This window comes from Lepidochelys kempii, chromosome 3 (genome assembly GCF_965140285.1).
Source record: "Lepidochelys kempii isolate rLepKem1 chromosome 3, rLepKem1.hap1, whole genome shotgun sequence".
NCBI lineage: Eukaryota > Metazoa > Chordata > Testudines > Cheloniidae > Lepidochelys > Lepidochelys kempii.
The window spans coordinates 46,942,851-46,962,099 of NC_136382.1; the positions used below are offsets into that span (position 1 = coordinate 46,942,851).

Sequence of the window (19,249 nt, forward strand, 5' to 3'; positions counted from 1 at the left end):
CTTAAAGGTTATGGAGCGCCAAGCGGGCACGCTCCAGGCACTACTAGCCCCGCAAACCAATCAGCTTCGTGCCCGCCCTCCCCTGCAGCCGCTGTCGCAAAACTCTTTCCCATGAGTCCCCCAGACACCGCCAACACACTCTTATCCACCTCCTGGCTCCAGTCTGTACCCGCTGCATTCCACTCCTGCCCAGTCACAGTCCAGCCCTGCACTCAACACCCGTACCTCTGCAGTTTAGCCCTGATGAAGGACAGTACCCACTCATTGTACTCCAAAGGACAAGGTTGAATATGGTACCTGGACATACACAAATCTTTAACCGTCCCAGGACCCCACCTCCTCCTGGGACCCTCCCTTCCCTCATCCCCCACAGGGCTGATGTGGTTTTTTGTTTTTCTCTCTCCTCCCGTTGTTGTTTTTTAATACAAGACTTGTTTGGGTTTGAAAGCAATCTTTATTCCATTAATTGAAAGCAAACAGAGCCCAACAAAGCAACAGGCAATTTTCTTAAACCTTCATGGTGCGTCATCTGCACCAATCACAGACACCTCCTAGCATTACAAGCACTGCACTCCCGAGCACAGCAACAAATATTAGTGGCTTTCAGCTTCAAATTGCTACCTCAAGGCATCCCTGATCCTTATGGCCCCACGCTGAGCCCCTCTAATAGCCCTGGTCTCTAGCTGTTCAAATTCAGCCTCCAGGCGCTGAGCCCTGAGTGAAGCTTTCACCCTTCCCTTCACAAATATTATGGAGCATACGGCACGTAGCTATAAGCATAGGAATATTGTCATTGGTCAGGTCCAGTCTCCCATATAGGCAGTGCCAGCAGGCCTTTAAACAGCCAAAAGCACACTCAACAGTCATTCTGCACTTGCTCAGCTGTTGTTGAACTGCTCCTTGCTGCTGTCAAGGTTCCCTGTGTATGGCTTCATAAGACATGGCATGAGGGGTAGGCGGGATCTCCCAGGATCACAATGGGCATTTCAACTTCCCCTGCAGTGATCTTGTGGTCCATGAAGAAAGTCCTTGCTTGCAGCTTCCTGAACAGGCCAGTGTTCTGAAAGATGCATGCGTCATGCACCTTTCTGGACCAGCCTGCGTTAATGTCCGTGAAACATCCACAAGCGCCTGGAGAACCATAGAGAAATACCCTTTCTGATTAATGTACTCAGTGGCAAGGTGGTCTGGTGCCAGAACTGGAATATGCATGCCATCTCTCGCCCCTCTGCAGTTAGGGAAGCCCTTTTGTGCAAAGCCATCCACAATGTCATGCACATTGCCCAGTGTCACAGTATTTTGGAGCAGGATGCAATTAATGGCCCTGCACACTTCCATCAACATGAGTCCAACGGTCGACTTTCCCACTCCGAACTGGTTAGTGACCAATCGGTAGCAGTCTGGACTAGCCAGCTTCCACAGTACAATCGCCACATGCTTCTCCAATGACAGGGCAGCTCTCATTCTCGTTTCCTCGTGCTGCAGGACGGGGCAAGCTCATCACACAGTTCCATAAAGTGGCTTTCCTCATCCAAAAGTTCTGCAGCCACTGCTCGTCATCCCAGATGTGCAGGACGCTGTGATCCCACCACTGTGTGCTTGTTTCCCGAGCCCAAAAGTGGCGTTCCACTGTGGTCAGCGCTTCCGTGAATGCCACAAGCAATCTCGTGTCTTAGCTACTACGCATGGCAAGATCAATGTCGCAGTCCTCTTGTCTTTGTAGTTAAGGAATAACTCCACCGCCACTCGTGACGTGTTAGTGAGAGCGAGCAGCATATTGGTGAACAACGCAGGATCCATTCCTGCAGACCGAAGAGGCAGAGAACGCAGTACACAAACCGTTGAAAGATGGCACCAAATGCGGACGGAAGCACAGGGATTGCTGGGATGTGAAGCAATGCATCACGGGGCATTGGGACAGGACCCAGGATGCCCCGTGACCCCCTCTGCCTTCCCACAACTCTCAGTGGCAGAAGAGGAAGAGATGCTCTGTGGGATTGCTGCCCAGAGTGCACCGCTCAGAATACCGCCGCAAGTGTGAACACGCTATTGCGCAGGCAGCTGACAGTGTGAACACACAACAGCAGTTTTCCTTCAGGGCTCTCTGAGCAGTGATGTAACTGCCGGCGATGTAACTCTGCCAGTGTAGACATACCCTTATAATACATGAGTTTTATTTCACTGTTTATTAAGTGACATCTGACTTGTGTACATGAAGGTGTAACACTTTAAGAGTCTGGCATGATTACACAATAGTGAATTATAACAGCTTGTGTTGTTCTGTGATAAAAAGAAGATAATTTACAGTTGCAGCTGCCTGCTGTTTTAAAAACTCCTTATTTAATGATTTCAATAAAAAGTAAGAGCTAGAAGTGGTTGCAGTGATCAGCAGACCGCTTTGAGAAAGGAGAAGCATGTCTCTCATTGTGAATTTACTCTAGTAGTCAGCCCAGTTTGACTTTCAGCAACTCTCAGGACTTTAGTTTACTGTTTATTTGGTAGTATGTTGATGTAATTTGCTTGAAGGGAGTTGGTAATTCCTCTCCTCTTGCAGGGAGAATCAAAAATTTAAGATTGAGAGTTTTACTCAGATTATTTTTTAAAGTAACTAAATCCAATATACCTTGTAGCACTTTAATCTCTAGTTCTTTTTCTCTTACATTTTCTGCTTTGCCCCGCCTTCTCTGTTTTTTTGCCTTGTGCTCTTTTTGTGTTTCTCTCTCTTTCCCTTTTCCTTGTCTACATAAGGGGAATTCTGGGGGGAAAAACAGTCTCTGAGGGCAGGTCTACACTACGTGGTTAAGTTGACCTAAGTTATGCAACTCCAGCTATGTGACTAACGTAGCTGGAATAGACGTACTTTAGGTCGACTTATTGCAGTGTGTGTACCGTGCTGGGTCGACAGGAACATAAAAACATAAGAACGGCCATACTTGGTCAGACCAAGGTCTATCTAGCCCTGTATCCTGTCATCTGACAGTGGCCAATGCCAGGTTCCCCAGAGGGAAAACTCTCCCGTCGCCCTTATGCTTCTCATTCCAATGGAGTACCGGAGTCGACGGCCGAGCGATCGGCGGTCAATTTAGCGGGTCTTCACTAGACCCGCTAAAATGACCCCTGATGGATTGTTAGCCGCAGCATTGATCACCGGTAAGTGGAGACAAGCCCTTAGTGTGGTTAAATTGCAGGAGCCCTGTCCTATTTTTACTGCATTAATTATACCTGTCTTCTAGCAGTTTAATATGGTGCTAAAAATGCCAGCAGCCACCAGAGCATCCATCACCATTGCAATCTCTATTTCCTTCTCCCCTCTTTTTCTTTCTTACCAAAGCAACAACAACAAATGGGAAAATGAAAGCATATTGCTCTCCTGGATCTGCCAAGGCTGCACACTAGTGTTTTCCCTATGGCACTGCCAAAAATAACTCAAAAATTCACAATTAATTGGTGAATACCACAAAACATATTGAAATAGTTTGACTTAATTATTTACCTGGGTGTTAGGAGGGGCAGGTTCAGGGCATTTGCACACATAACTATGGGTTTCCTTGATTTATTGCCTTTATGCCATTCTTCACTTTCTTTACATTGTTTGTTCTACAGAGCAAACAAATGAGGCATTCCTCACATTCCTTCTGAAAGAGTAGAAAGCAGTTCTGTCAAATCTCTGGCACTGAGCAAGTGACACCCACAATTTGAACTCTCACTCACTGATTTCAAATAATAACCCTATGGATTGGTAGTGTGGTCAGTCTAATCTACCTAGGTATTTACATGTAGTATTTGACTGCTTTGAAAAAAATCAGAAAAAAACAAGAGGATTTTTCATTTCTTTTGTGCAGAAGCATGTAATATGGAAACTATTTAGAAAGGGAGATGGAGACTTGTCGATTTGATGGTCCTGGTATGAATCCAACCCAAGTTGGTAGGAATACCAGTCTGTGACTGTTTCTTGGTCTACGTGAAATGAAGACAGCTGTCCATATCAGAAAAACTGACAATAATTGAGACCCCTGTTGGTCTTTCCCAGCAGAGACGCTAAGGAGGTCAAGATGGAACTACCGACTTTTAAAGCTGATCTCTGCATTATAGGGTAGAAGCACATCAGTGGGACAATTTGGGGAAATCTTGCACTAGGGTTGCCATGCTGTATATGTTTTGTGAATAAATGGAGGATGCCAATTTCCTGGGCTGTCAGTCTGGCACTGAATAGTAAATTTGCATACAAGATGGAAAAAGATCATCCAGATGTTACTTTTTTTTTTACTACAAAATGTAAAAAAAATGGTCTGCATGCTCAAGATAGACTAAGATTAGCTTGTAAACCTGTTTATGGTCTTCTGGAGTGAAATACTGATCCAATTGTGTGAACAGAAATTTTGCAAATTACTTCAGCGGGGCCAAGATTTCACTCTTGATGTAATAGTATTTGTATTACTCATGACTTGTTTGAAAGTCAACCTAGCTGCTGTATTTTGTTGTTCTCTAAAAAGTTTCTTGTGTGCTATACTTAATCTAGTCAGTGTTACATCAGCAATCATTACAATTATTTGATCTACTCAATCTAGCAGCCCTCTCTATATGCAGTTTCTTCAGATGTATTCAGGGCTTGCATTTTTTTTTTTTTAAATCACTGGATACATGTGAAAACAAATGAAATTTCTGGTTCCAGACTGATAGGTCTTGGGGTGTTTGTAACAAAGCAGGAAACATTTCAGGTATTTATTTAATATTTTGTAGGCTAGTTAACTGTTAGCAGTGTACAAAATCCTAAAATGTCAGGGCACATTTAAGAAAAATCATCAGATAATTGCAAACGCTGCAGAAATCAGACAAATGAAACTTGCGAGATTTAGCAGTTGATCTAAGGTGAGAAATAACACATTAGATTTTAAAAAGACTTCCAATATTCTTACTATCAAATAGGAATTATTCAAGATTTTAGAAAGGGGGAAAGAAGAAAGACAATATTGGATTCAACCCCCTCCCAAAAATATATTTTCCAACTTTATAATTATTAACAACATCTTAACAAGTTCTAATGCTAAATAGTTATTTTTCTAATGCTAAATAGTTATACACAGTTATGCAGAGTCCAAAAATGGTATAAGGAAACCCAACAAACAAGATCTTTGAGACTGAGTTATCTCTGTAAAGCTCGTAGCCATCCCACTCTCAAAGGCATGAAGGAATGAAGTTTGTAGTAACAGATGGTGTTGTTTGTATGTTTGCCTCTGCTAACCCTCTTGACCTTAGAATTAGCCTTTTTTCAAATGAGTTGAAAACCTTATTTTAGAAAGCCTTCAGCACAGCAAATTGGTTTGTTTTTATGCTATAATCATTTTAGTTTGTAAGGTGCCTAAAAGTTATATCATTTTCTTTTTAATTGCTTCAACAATATATTGTGAAGAATGTAATGTAAGAAAATATATGCAGTCTGCATACAATCTTGCTCTTAAAAGATTCAAAGCATCTCAGAGAAAGAAGCTTAGACCTCTCTAGCCAATACTATGGTTAAGCCAGGTAAATTCAGCTGGCCAAATTCATTCCAGTCTCTTTATTCACACAATATAGTTTGTACTATAATATCTGAATGAATATGCAAATTAACATTACTGTACTTGATTCTGCAAATCCTTACACCTATAAATAGTCCCACTGCAGTTCAATGGGACTAGTCACAAGTGTAAAGTTACTCACCTGCTGGATTAGGGCCTATGTTAAGCATGTTAGAACAGCAGTTCTCAACCGGGGGCCGCAAATAGGTTTCAGGGGGTCCACCAAGCAGGGCCAGTGTCAGATTCGCTGGGGCCTAGGGGAGAAAGCCGAAGCCATGTCATGCAGGGTTGAAGCCCAGGGTCCCGAGCTCTTTCACCTCGGGCTGAAGCCGAAGCCTGAGCAACTTAGCTTCACGGAGCCCCCTGTGACATGGGACCCGGGCAATTGCCCTATTTACTACTCCCTAATGTCGGCTCTGGATTTTGTATGCAGAAAAAGAATTGTTGTGGCACAGCTGGGCCGTGGAGTTTTTATAGCATATTGGGGGGGGGGCCTTAAGAGAAAGGTTGAGAACCCCTGTGTTAGAATACTATTATGTACCTTCTAAAATACTTTTATTTGATACTCCTCTAAATTCTGTATTACGTTGGGATAGTAGCAGTATAAATTAGTACCACCAGGAAAAAGTTCTGCTGGTCCTGTCCTACATGAGGGCTGATTCCGCATACACTTAAATAAGTGCATAACTTCATACAAGTGAGTCCCTTGGTGTCCCTAGCCTCTGTTTGCCAGAAGCTGGGAATGGGCGACAGGGGATGGATCACTTGATGATTACCTGTTCTGTTCATTCCCTCTGGGGCACCTGGCATTGACCAGTTGGAAGGTAGGATACTGGGCTAGATGGACCTTTGCTCCAACCCAGTATGGCCGTTCTTATGAGTAACAAAGTTAAGCATGTTGCAAAAGTGTTAGCAAGGTTGGGACCTGAGTGAGCCTTACTATGGACTGAGTGCAACATGGAGCTACTATCTATTTTTTATTATATTTTTAAGGTATTGGCTAGTGTAGTATGACAAAAGATTTGTTATAAAGCAGTCTTTGCATGTGCTGAGGTACACAGAAAGACGAGGTTTTGTGTAACGGGGGTTGTCTGATCCTGCAAAAAACTATGAATGTAACTTTCCTCAGATGAATAGTTCCACCTGTCTAAGCATTTGAAAGACCAGAGCCAGCGACAAGAGCTGTGATTACAATCACAGACCAGGATGACAATCTTTCCACTTTCTGACAATATCAAATGGTGTACTGACTACGGACAAGGTTTCAGACACGGAAGAGGACAGTCAGACTCCATCACCTATTAAAAGTAGAGATAGAGTGGAAAAATTACAATTTTAAAGCAATATTAGTGTTTGTACAAACTTCTGTTTTTACTGTCTATATTTACAGAACCCCTCATTTTAACCATCCAAATCAATCAATAATCCATCAGATTCTTCCTCTCCCCCCGGGGTGTGTAACCCCTCATTCAGCTTGTTTTGTTTTGTTTTGCTGGTAGGGTGGGAAAGTTGATCCCGTTTCTTAATGGGCAGGAAACTTTGAAGGGTGCAATACTGCCGTTGCCTCTTGCCTCGTGTTGTTGCTGCAGCAAGGAGCAGCAGCAGAAGAGGTGCTCTGGATTGGTGTCCCAGAGCCTCAGGGTCAGAGACCAGAGTCAGGAAGGGAGAGGGGGAGGGATCAGGGAGTGATGATGTCAGCCTGGAATGAGGGGGAGGGAGGGCGAGAGCGAGTGTTCCGGGTCAGGCAGAGGAATGAAAGGAGGGAGAGAAGAGCAGAGCGCCCAGGGACCCGTGCTAACGAGATACAAGTGATTGGAGAGCAGGGGCCCCACAGGAGACCATAAGAAGGACTTCCCCCGCTGCTCCTGCTCATTGGGCTTTCTGGGACTGGTCTAGGGGGAAGAGTTTCCTCCTTCTCCAGCAGCGTGTTGGATGCGGGTTCCTGTTGCTGCCTCTGCTGGGACTCGCAGTGGGAAGAGGAGGAGCAGGAGGGAGGAGGCTTTGGAACCCGTAGCGGGTTGCTGGCGGCTGGGGCCGCTTTGGAACCCGGCGGGGGTTGCTAGGCGGGAGGGGGGCGGGCGCTTTGGAACCCGGCTCCGGCGGGGGTTGCTAGGGGGGCTCGCAGCCCGGCGCGGGCTGGTCGGGGAGGAGCGTCGGACCCGGCCGGGCTGCTGGGTGCGCTCCCAGGCTCGCTCTTGGCGCGGCCGGCAGTAGCCGGGGAAGGCGGCGGCAGGGAGAGGCGCTGCTGCTGCCAGCCCTGCAGCGGCCGGACCCCTCGTGGGCGGCGCTGGCTGCTGCTATGTTTCATTGCATCCCCCTGTGGCGGTGCAACCGTCATGTGGAGTCCATCGATAAGCGGCACTGCTCGCTGCTCTCGGTGCCCGAGGAGATCTACCGCTACAGCCGCAGCCTGGAGGAGCTCCTTCTGGACGCCAACCAGCTCCGCGAGCTGCCCAAGGTGAGCGCGGGGGCTTGGAGAAGCAAGGCAAGGTCCCGGGATTAAATTGCCCAGCCGGGCTCATTTGCCTGGGCTGGGGCTCCTCCCCCCTCCTCCGCTATTGTTACAGCCTGCTCCAGTGTAGGGTTACAGGTGCCGGCTTTGTGGCGTGGTCGTAGCCTCCTCCCGGTGAGGGGCTGCGCCAGGTGAGCAGCCCCGGCAGGAGCCCGTGGCCCGGATTACCTCCCTCGGCGCCTGCTGAGGCTGAGCCGGGAGAAGTGCTCGTGCTTTGGCCGCTCTCTATGAACTGTCACAAGCCAGGCTCCCGAGAGGTGTTTGGAAAAGGGGCGTATGGGGGGCGACAGCTCAAGGAAGGCCAGTCCTCGTCTCTCTCTCCTCCCCGCCCCCCTCCCCCCGACTGTGCCCAGGCCAGCTCCTCCGAAAACCTGCAGCTCCATCCATTCGAGAGCCAGCTGCCTGCTAAAACAGGCAAGCCGTAAGGCAGAAGGGAATGTACTGGACTCCACCTTGAATCCAAATCCACTCGCTCAGCCGGTGTTTCAAGTACAGCGTGTCCCCCCAAGGCTTGCAGCTAGGGTGACTAGATGTCCCGATTTTATAGGGACAGTCCCGATTTTGGGGTCTTTTTCTTATATTGGCTCCTATTACCCCCAATTTTTCACACTTGCTGTCCGGTCACCCTACTTGTAGCGTCGTGCGAGGCACGCGGCTCAGTGGTGGTGGTGGGTGAGTTTCCCTCCTCACATTAGAGCGATCCATCTGAAACAGTGCAACTCCTCCCCTACCAGTCCCCCAAGGAGAACCGAGGGGGGAAGAAGGTAGCTACTTCTGCTTTAGTTTGGTGTTCACCCTCGTAGAGTTATTTGCTGAGGCTGTTAGTACTAATGACCCAATACACGTGTTTAACCTCTGGTGTGACTTGGTGCAGTTCACCAATTAAACAAGAATAAACTTGTGGTAGCAATGTTTGCCTAGGGAGGGTGTCATCTAAAAAAACAAACAACTCCCTTCCCCCTCCATAAAAATAAAAACCCAATAGATCATAAGATCTGGGCAACTTTCTTTGGTTTGGAAGAGGAAAGCTTGTCAGAATTAATATAGTCCTAAATCAATGGTACTGCCTACAATCAACTATTATTATCTTCTAATTAAAGGGACACAATAAAGTTTTTTATTTTTTTTAAAGTGAATTACTATTCCTAATAGCACCGTAGATAATTGCAAGTGGAGGGGAAATTAAGAAATGTATTAGTTTACACCACCAGTGTTTGTTTACTTCTGGTACTTTTCTCAGGTCTGCAGTATAAAAAAAATAAACCAATCAGTTTGGCTCTCTGGCTTTCATTCACATTCTGTCACAAATGTCTAAAGGGGCACTCCATTTCAGATCTTGTTAGTGTCAGAACATGCGTTAAAAGTGATTTTCAGATACTACATGCTAATATTGTGGGTTTAAATAACACTCTGCTGTATCTGAAAAGAAGTGACCAGTCCAAATAAACAAAAGGAATAACTTGACTATACATGAAGTACTGTAGAGTGTACAGTACAAAGTAAACAAACTGGATTTTACAGCTGTGATGAGGTTAGGTGTTACATGTAAAACACTCTTAAGTGAGTTGTCACTGTCCATTTACGTTTAAGCCAACTATCTTCATTTAAGCTTTTTAAACCAATAGCAATATTTTTATTGATGTTGGTTCTAAATTCTGGGTCTAGGATTGCTTGATAATGGCCATTTAATGTATTATAATGCAACTGGATTATCAAACTATATACTGATTTTGGTAATACTAGTAACAGAGGAAAACCATAATGTGGCATTAGTTTTCAGTGTTTCACCGTGGCTCATAGTGGTGTAAGTGGCCTTTCAGAAACAATATTTCAAAATCCTAGTGGTGTAGAAGTAGTACAGTACTTGCTATGGGAGAACTGGGGAGATGAAAGGCCTAAAGCTTGCTGGTGTGAATGCCCGTGACAACATCTATTCACATCTATCTTTGTGCTGCTGAGTTATAAGTACACTTTGTATCTAGCCAGGTTTTTTTAATATACTAATCTGTTGGGCTGACAAATTCTCTTTTTTTTCCCCCATGATGTTGACGATCTTTCCTTTCTTGTATTCTGCTTCTGGAAACTGAAAATGTTTGATTCTTATTTTGTTGTACTGTAGATTTGCTCTTCAAGTGATATGAACTCTGCGAGGTCATCAGTGTTGTGCTTCATTTACAGAAAGCATTCACCAGAACTTTCCGTGTAGTACTTCATTGGCATAGTTTGTCGTGTTTGACAACATTTCCTGTACAACTTCTAACAAATTAAAACTTGCTACTAATCTATTGTGAAACAGTAGGTGTTGCTACCTTGAATGGCATAGGAGCATTTGGTGATTCTGAAAAAGCTACAGTCCAGAGTAATTTTAATGAGTAACTGTAAAAAAAAACAAAAAAACAAAAACAAACAAACAAAAAAAAACTTTTTAAAAGGTTTTAGCATGGGAAGATGATTAGCCAGTTGGTAAATTGTGGGTGTGTTTAGTTGTTTGTGGGTGATGGTGTGCTATTTATTTTTTTTTTAAAAGCATTCTCAGGTGCAAACTTTGGACCCTAGTGAATTGCAGTGGTGAAAATCTAACGCTGGAAATGAAACATGCTTAACTGGAAACTGAATTTAATAGGCAGTTGAACTTCTGTTAACTCAGAATTCAGTTAAAACAGCCTATGTAACTGAACAGAAATGGATAAACCAGAAAGGAGGAACTTTCAGAGGTGTCCAGTATTGTTTTTCTGGGATCAGGGGAGTATAATTCATTCTCTGAAAGATAAATGATGGTTTTTAAAACAAGTTTTCTTACAGGAGCTATGACTGTTTTTTGACTCTCTTTTTTAATAAGAGTAATTATGAAATGGTAAGGCGTGACTTTGCTTAGTGAAACTAGAAGTGTTTTTAACTGAAGGGAATGCTTTACTGGTCCAAGTATCATCTTTTGAAATAATTAGACTTCCTGGAACAACAGGTTTGAATCTGGGCATACCTGACTCAACTCTCCATCCTTATGAGGTAGATAAATCTAGTTTCACACAACTCTAGCTTGTGTGAGGCCTTTCAGGTATGTAGTGTAGTTGTAGCTGTGTCAATCCCAGGATATTAGAAAGACAAGGTGGGTGAGGTAATATCTTTTATTGGAACAACTTCTGATGGTGAGAGAGGCAAACTTTTGCAGTTAGAAGAGCTCTGTTTGGCACAAAAACTTGTCTCACTCACCAACAGAAGTTGGTCCAACAAAACATTACCTCACTCACCTTGCCTTTTGGATAGGACCTCTCTTAAAGCGTCATCTGCTCTGTGTGGACTGAACACCCTATGACTTTTTGTAAGAGTATGGCTATCTGACCAAAATTTCCTCTCCCTCTCAACTCCGTCCTTGTGCAGTATACTGTGCTCTTGTTGCTTACTGTAACTGCTGTCACTCTACCTCAGACAGGACCTTGTTTCAGAGATGCAGTGAGAGTGCATGAGGGGGTTGTAGATCCTACTGAGACCTAAGGCTCTGAATAAATGTAAAATCGCTCGGGTGCTATAAATGATAGAGGCAGAATGATCCATGCACTTCTTGCAGTCATTACTTTTTCCTGAACAGTGTTGTTGATGTCTGTCAGGTGATTCATACAATAATTTTTCTGTCCGTTCCCTATGCGATCTTCTGCATTCAGCCTGCTTAATGATGGCATATAAATCCTTCTCTACTCAGTGTATTGGGAGTCCCCCAGGTATAGAAAATAGCTGATGGATAAGGACAAGTGTGCTGGGGTTGCAGTATAGCAAGAATCGGAGTTAAACAATAAATCTTGGTAGGTAAAAAGATGTATTTGAGAACAGATGCAGTCTTGTCTGAAGTTTGTGCATGGGCTTTTAGAGGTACTGTATTTGTGTCCAATGCATACAGTTTATGGAAACTGTCTGTCATGATATCTATCCTTATGCTGCCTGGCTTATCAGAAGCACATAAACACATTTACTAGTCTGCCTTTCGTAGTGTTCTATGGACTTTTCTTCTCCATTGTTCTACTGTGTGTCCATTAACAACTTCTGATAAATGGGCTCAGCTAGGGGTAGTGTCTGAATAGATATAAGAAATAATAACAACAAAGTGTGTGTTATAGTGGTCTTCTAATCTTTTGAGATCAGAGACCACATCTCTAAAAACATTTACTGTAATGGAAATTTTAAAGTTGTGCTGTTTGGAATAAAACTGCCTTGGCAGGGTAATGTAAGAACTTAAGAATATATATATTTTTAAAATGTGGAACTTTACATCGCACACAAGATGCTGTAGTCATCACTTTATATTAAGAGAAGAGTGAGGCACAAATTTTGCAAAGAATTGGTAAAGGGGCATGTTGTGACCCTCTCTTAGGCAGAAGATGCCATTGAAATTGTCGGTGAGTTCTGTTTATGAACTGATGGGACAATATGGACCTAAATAGTCACCAGTCTTATTTTTTATATTGTGCCCTAAACACACTACAATATTTTTATAAACAAATTCTCATTTTAACACACAAAGCAAACAACTCTTAAACAAAGCTCTCAAAGACCTCCTGAATTCAGCAAAACCCTCCTTAGTCCACAGTTAGAAACTCCTCTTGCTCAGTTCTTGCGTTCACCACACCTGCCCAGGAAAAGCTGTGGGAAGTAAGGGTCCTGTGACATGCCCTAAAGTTCATTATGTGAAATGCGCAAGTGAAATCATTGCAGACCACAGAGTGAACTTACTCTGCAACAACACACACAAATATTTGTGTCCTCGTTAAAATGTCTGTACTTGGGATTGGTTAACGGGATTACTTAAGGCAGTTCTCAAGGAACTAAGTAAATTACATACTTGACAGAAATGTTTTGATTGTGCTGCTCAGAGTTGTAGAGGTTGTCAGTAGAGAAAGAAGTTACACTTCTGTAGACAGATTCTTCATGCCACCTGCTACTTCCTTATTAGAGGGCAAAGTCTGCACCTTAGCTTTTGAGGCCTTTTGCTGCCATGCATTAGAGCTGATGTAGTTCTGTTGTGCTGAAGGACTGACTGTGGAGGGGCTAGGGCAGGGGCGGGCAAACTTTTTAGCCTGAGGGCCACATCGGGTTTCCAAAATTGTATGGAGGGCTGATTAGGGGAGGCTGTGCCTCCCCAGACAGCCAGGTGTGGCCCGGCCCCTGACCCCTATCCAACCACCCCTGCTTCTCGCCCCAATGCCGCCCCCTCCCCCCCAGGACTCCTGCCCCATCCACCACCCCCTGACTGCCCCTGGAACCTCTGCTCTTGACTGCCCCCTGCTGCCCCATCCAACCTCGCCTCTCCTTCCTGACTGCCCCCGAAATGGCTGTCCCTGACTTCCCCCTGCTGCCCTCTGACCGCCCCCGAACTCCCCTGCCCTCTATCCAACCTCCCTGCCCCCTGACCGCGCTGCCTGGAGCACTGGTGGCTGGCTGTGCTACAGCCATGCCGCCCAGCTGGAGCCAGCCATGCCACCGCGCAGCACCAGGTCGGGCCGGGCTCTGTAGCTGGACTGCCCCAGGAGCTCGCAGCCCTGCTGCCCAGAGCATTGCACTGGTGGCGCAGTGAGCTCAGGCTGCGGGGGAGGGGGAACAGCAGGGGAGGGGCTGGGGGCTTAGGGCCCGGGCAGGAGGGTCCCAGCCCCCAGGCCATAGTTTCTCCATCTCTGGGCTAGGGAGAGGGCCTTAAGAAGCAACATAGTCCAGTGGGTACAACACTGGACTGGATGTCCTGCAGTTTTGAGTGAGTGCTATTTCTAGATCTGCCATGGACCTGTTGTGTGGCTCTGGGCAAGTAATTGCCTGTCTCTCTGTTTTCCATCCCACGCATCACCAGTCTTGTCTGTTTAAATATTCTGTTCTGTTGGACACGTTTTGTGTGTTACTGTGTTTGTCCAGTGCCTGGAACGATGGGGCCCCGATCTTGGGGCCTGCAGGTGTTTCTGTAACATCACTACTGATGATACAGGAGGGAGGGAAGCAGTGTGTAGGGAATGAGTGAGACGTAGCCGTAGGCTCACGTAAATACATTGACACACTGGCCAAAATCTCAGTGTCATGCACTGCTATGGTCTAGAGGCTGTGCTGAAAGACTGGTCCATGCTTTGGCTGCAGGTTGGTGGAATAATTACACACTCATCGTATACAAACTTTTGTCATTTTGCTTCAGGCCCGGATGGTAATTTGGCCTCTGTAGACTTTGCTCTAAGGCGATAGTCACTTTCGTAATCCGCTTAAGTGAAATCACAGTACGACATTCTTAATTTGAAATGTGTCCACACAGAGACTTGCATAGAAATAACAAAAGATATGAATTAAACTAGATTTTAGTTAGTTCAGCTCCAGTTTGTGCGTAGACAAGCTCTGAATGTGTTTGCAAGGATTTCTGTAGAAAATCATAGACTACAGGGCTGGCGCGCGCCGTCCGTCCGTCCGTCCTACAGTCCAGGATCCTGCATTTCCCCCCAAAACACCCACCCATTCCTGAGTCAAAGCATTGTCAGGTGGTGAACGCCAGGAGTGTAAATCAGTGGTGGCAACTTGATGGTTGGTGGCGGTAGCCTTCCATTACTCCACTCAAATTATTTAAAACACAAAAGTAGTCATGGAATTTATCCCACAACAGTCACTAACTTATTTATAGGTTCTTTGTTTCTAACATGCACTCTACTGTATGTTCTGGTAATTGGTCGCCTAAGAAGTCTTTATAATATTGTATAGTATCTGATCTTGATTGGAGAAGACTTTATTGAGTAAAGAACCAGCTGAGCAGCATAACTTCCCTGTGTGTAAACTAAGATATCTGCTCTTTGTTCACCCGGTCCTTATGTAGTTCAGCCTCCTATAACTCATAGGGTTAAGATTAAAAAGAAAAAGTTGATTTGATTGACCAAAATCTAGTAGTTAAGAAAGACCTTTATAGTCTTCACCGAGTGCCTCTTTTTAACATACAGTATTTGACTGACTGTATTTAGTTTTGACCGGAAAAGCACAATGCATTGGCGCAACGGTGTTCTTAGTCACTTACAACCTTTTATTTATAAACCACGTTTCATTAAATGTCCCTTCTTTACTCACCTGCTGGAGGGAGTGGAAATAGATTTTTATTCTTTCAACTTAATTTATAGTTGGATATCATTTGCTATGGTAAAGAAACTAACTCTCACTGAAGAGTAGGGCCTTTTTAGGATTATCTTCATTTTTCTTTTTCTTAAATTCCTCTTTCACTCCAAATCTGAAGATGCTAGTGGGGTAAGAGACAAATCGAGTAAGCTCTCAAAGCTTTCTGAAAGGAAGCAAATACACATGCTGTGTGATTCACTTCATAAACATATTTATATTCCTCAAACATGAAAAGGCACACACCAAAAGTTAAAAGCTTTCAAGTCTGAACATAAGTCTCCAGTCAACTGAGTTGCATTTCCCAATTTTGTGTGTTGGCACTTAACTACCGATACACATTTTTATCAACTTATTTATGTTTCAGCACTTGACCTATTACAAAGTTTCATTCAAACCAACCTGAATGTTTAAAAACACATCCTATCATCGCTGAGCTGGTTGGACAGAAGTGCAGGTCCTTCAGAATTTTTGCAAATTTTCAATTCGGCAGTCATGTCTTGTCATTTTACTTCTAACATTTAATGCAACGAACTGTGACACAAATGCTTCTGTATAGATTTGGGGTAGAAAACTGGGTTGTCTTTTGTAGCTTTTAAAATCGAGGATTACATTTCAGCTTTTCTTCCTGTTTTGCAGACAACCTGTGATCTTTGTATTTGGGATCAATTATGTTAGCAAGTAACGGAAAGGTTCCATAACTTCTTTGAATGGCTTTTCAGTTTTTGTCCTTGTGATGTTCCAGTTTTTCATTAGATCAAGCGTTTTCCCAGAGACTGACACAGGCCTTGTTTACACAGAAAATTAGAGTGGCTTAAACCAATGCAAACCTGTGTGTGGATACTCCTCATTCATTTTAGAGTGGCTTATTTCAGTTTAGCCTGTTGAGAGCAGGTTTAAGCTAAATCAAAATAGCCACTCCTAAAATGAAATGTGTATCCACATTGGTGTGTGCATTACATTAAATTTGCACCGTTAGTTAAACTGGTGCAATTCTCTGTGTAGACAAGCCCACAGTGGTGTGTGTCCTCCCTTTGTAATCTGTCAAGTCCCACTGAAATGTCTTGTAATTGCTATAGTATATTAGTACAGTACCTCCTTGTAGAGTCCTTGTAAACTGAATGAGTAATTTTTTTTTTCCTTTCCTCCCCCCGAACTGGTGGGTGAACTAAAAAACCCAAATGTTCAAAGTTCTTGGGTCAAACTGAATGTTTTGTTTGCTACAAAATGAATTATTTTCATTTTAGTTTTGATTTGGTTTTAGATATTTTTACCTTTTTTTTTTAAATTTGAACTAAATTTAAAAATAAATATTTCATTTTGAAAGTGTCATAACACATTTTGAAACTTTTTTGGAAAAATATTTTCTTTTTTTGTTTGTGTTAAATTTGGTGAATGGTTTTTGCGAAATATACGAATAGATTTTTGTCAGCCCAAAAAATTGCATTTTTTGGTGAATAAACTATTTGTCTGAAAAATTTCACCCGGCTCTAGTTCCCGTATTTATAAAGTGTGTGTGCCATGTCTTGATCAAAATCCTCCTCATTCAGGATAAAGTTCTATGAAAACTCTTTAAACATAGGTCTTTCCTTCTCTTTAGAATATGTGAGACACTTAAGTATACTGTTTAGTTATATGGAAGATGAAGCTTAGCTTCTCCCCTTATGTTATGCATTATAATTATCCTCATTTATGATGCCATATTTCTAAATAGAATTTTTTTAAATTTGTAGAAAATATGTGCGGCATTTGAAGTTGTCATATGTGGGGAGGAGAGGGGAGATGTCCAATGGAACATAGTCCAGCATGCTATGGATGGGATTATAAAAACAGTTGTGACTAGCAGTGTGGTGATGGCATATACAAGGGTTTAAGGTTAAACTACAACACTAATACTTCCACAAATTACATCTCTATCAGTAGTGGTTAATGGATCTTGCTGTAAATACTGTTCTAGAAGTAGCACCTGGAAACATTCATGTCAAATGCAATTTTAAATTTGCTTGTATTTCAGGCTAGAAATATAGATTATACAACAAATAAATTTCAATAAATTCTGTGCATTCCCTTACACAAAATTCAAGGAGCATGCATATGCTCTGTGAAGATAATTGAACTAAAAAAAGATTTTTTTGTGACCCAACTAAAATTATATATGATACTAAATGTATATTTTATAAATGTCTCCACTCTTTCACCTTCCCTATTTAAAGTCTGTAATACACTTGCACTGACAGTTCAAGTAAATGATGCCTTGCAGAGGAATTATACTGGGATATTATGTTAACGCAACTAGTGTAAGTATACAAGAACACTGTGTGCTGATTGCTCCAAATTGCAGTAGGTTACTAATGCACAATGTTCCTTTAAAATTGGTTTTTGTCTTTTGCTGGTTGAGGCATAAAGAAAATAATGTATTTTTAGTGGACTGACAAACAAACTGCCAACAAAAGAAGAAAACAAGTTCAGCAGAAGTGAATATTTAGATAGCTTCTGCAGAGCCTGTAAATTCCCTGTTGGTGCCTCTGAGAATGTGGCAGAATACAAATGCTTTCAAAAATCTGGATTTTCTTTGAGGTCCTCTTGATTTAATATTTCTTTTCCTTTTATTTTAATTTGGGAGCCCCTTGCCTACAGTCCTGTAGAGAGGCAGTTACAGTGGCATTTATCTCGGAGGAAGAAAGAGGGCACATGTCTCAAAACACAGTGTTCATTATGTTTTACTGTAAAACATGGATTGCTTAGCAGATTGGTGCATACTACAAATTCACTATTGAGAGGAGGGGTTGCCTTGCCCTGCTCAAGGTGCTCGAGGGCAGTTTAATTGCAGTCTCAACAGCACCAGTTGTAATGCTTGATCACTGGCCTCCCCTGCAGCAGCTAAAATAAAATGGTTTTTCCCCCCCTCTACTGTGATCCTATGTCTGTGGCACCAGATGCTCTTTAATCTTTATTGCTGCTGCTTAGTCTACATAAAGGAAAAAGTAAATCCTTGCCTACAGGAAAACAAAATGAAGCAACCTTTTCAATGTGTTGCATTACAGAGCAGGCATGTGAGTAGAGATGCAGCAGCATGTGAATTTGTAAGCCCAGATAACCCCTTGCGCTTTTTTTTTCTCTGTTTCTGTAAAAGTGAGCTGTAGCAGCATAGTCCTGGACTCAAAACTGGCCAGTTACTGATTGTAGGTTAGGGATGGCACGTCTTTTGAGCACAGCTGCCAAACACTAAATTGGTGGTGGTGGAGTGCCAACCTTAGTGTAGCTTCAGTTATCCCATTCGCTCTCTCTCTCTCTTTGGCCTCTTTTTTCCCTTCCCTTTCTGCCTTGCTGATTTTGTATCTCAGACTTCAGCGCATCCATTGGAGGGAAGAGGGGCATGCTGCATTTCTTATGTCTTGTCAAGCACGTCATTTAGAGTGCATGCCAGCGGAGTTTGCATCATGAACTGTAGATCTGGGCTTTCTCTTGCCCTGAAATTTGGCTTTTTTCCTTCCCTTCCTTTTAGTGTGAGTTGCACATGTATGTGAAGCTTAAGGAAAAGATGGAATGCAGAAGCATGACATTCTTTCATGCATTATTCAGTCTTAAAATTACGTAATGACTCCAGAAAGATGAAAGCACTACTCTAACCCAGCTGTAAAATTTTGGGGTGGATGTTTGGAAACAATCCTTACCCATGCTCACTCCCATCCCTCTGCGGGGAAAAAAAAAAAAAAAAAAACCACAAGAAAACCCTCTAGCAGGCTCCTTTTCACTGTGATAAATACTGTCAGATGACTTTGTTTGTGGGGCATCCACAGACTTGATTCATTGTACAAAAAGGTGACTGGTTCTTTGGGCCATCCACTACTTTCTGCTGCAGAAATGAGGTCAGCTGGTTGTGATGAGGTCTAGTAGTTGTTGGGGGTTTTGTAGAGGCCTCGGCCAGATCAAGGCCCTGTTGTGCTAGACAAACAGTTAAACAACAGTCCATGCCCCCCAAAAGTTATAATAATATTTTTTCTAAATTGATTATTGTCCAGAATAAATTGAGGGGAGCAGTGTTTGTCAGATCCCATTCTGTTCT

At 43.2% G+C, this 19,249-nt stretch overlaps 1 protein-coding gene across 1 annotated transcript in view; it reads left to right on the plus strand.

Annotated features, from left to right (window-relative positions):
- The first annotated feature begins 7,667 nt into the window (after positions 1 to 7,667).
- Positions 7,668 to 19,249, plus strand: part of LRRC1 (leucine rich repeat containing 1) — a 121,565-nt gene continuing 109,983 nt past the window's right edge. Inside the window, exon 1 of the mRNA XM_073336268.2 lies at positions 7,668 to 8,016. Within this exon, the coding sequence (XP_073192369.1) occupies positions 7,858 to 8,016 (159 nt within the window). The 5' untranslated portion in view covers positions 7,668 to 7,857. The remainder of the gene's footprint in view (positions 8,017 to 19,249) is intronic.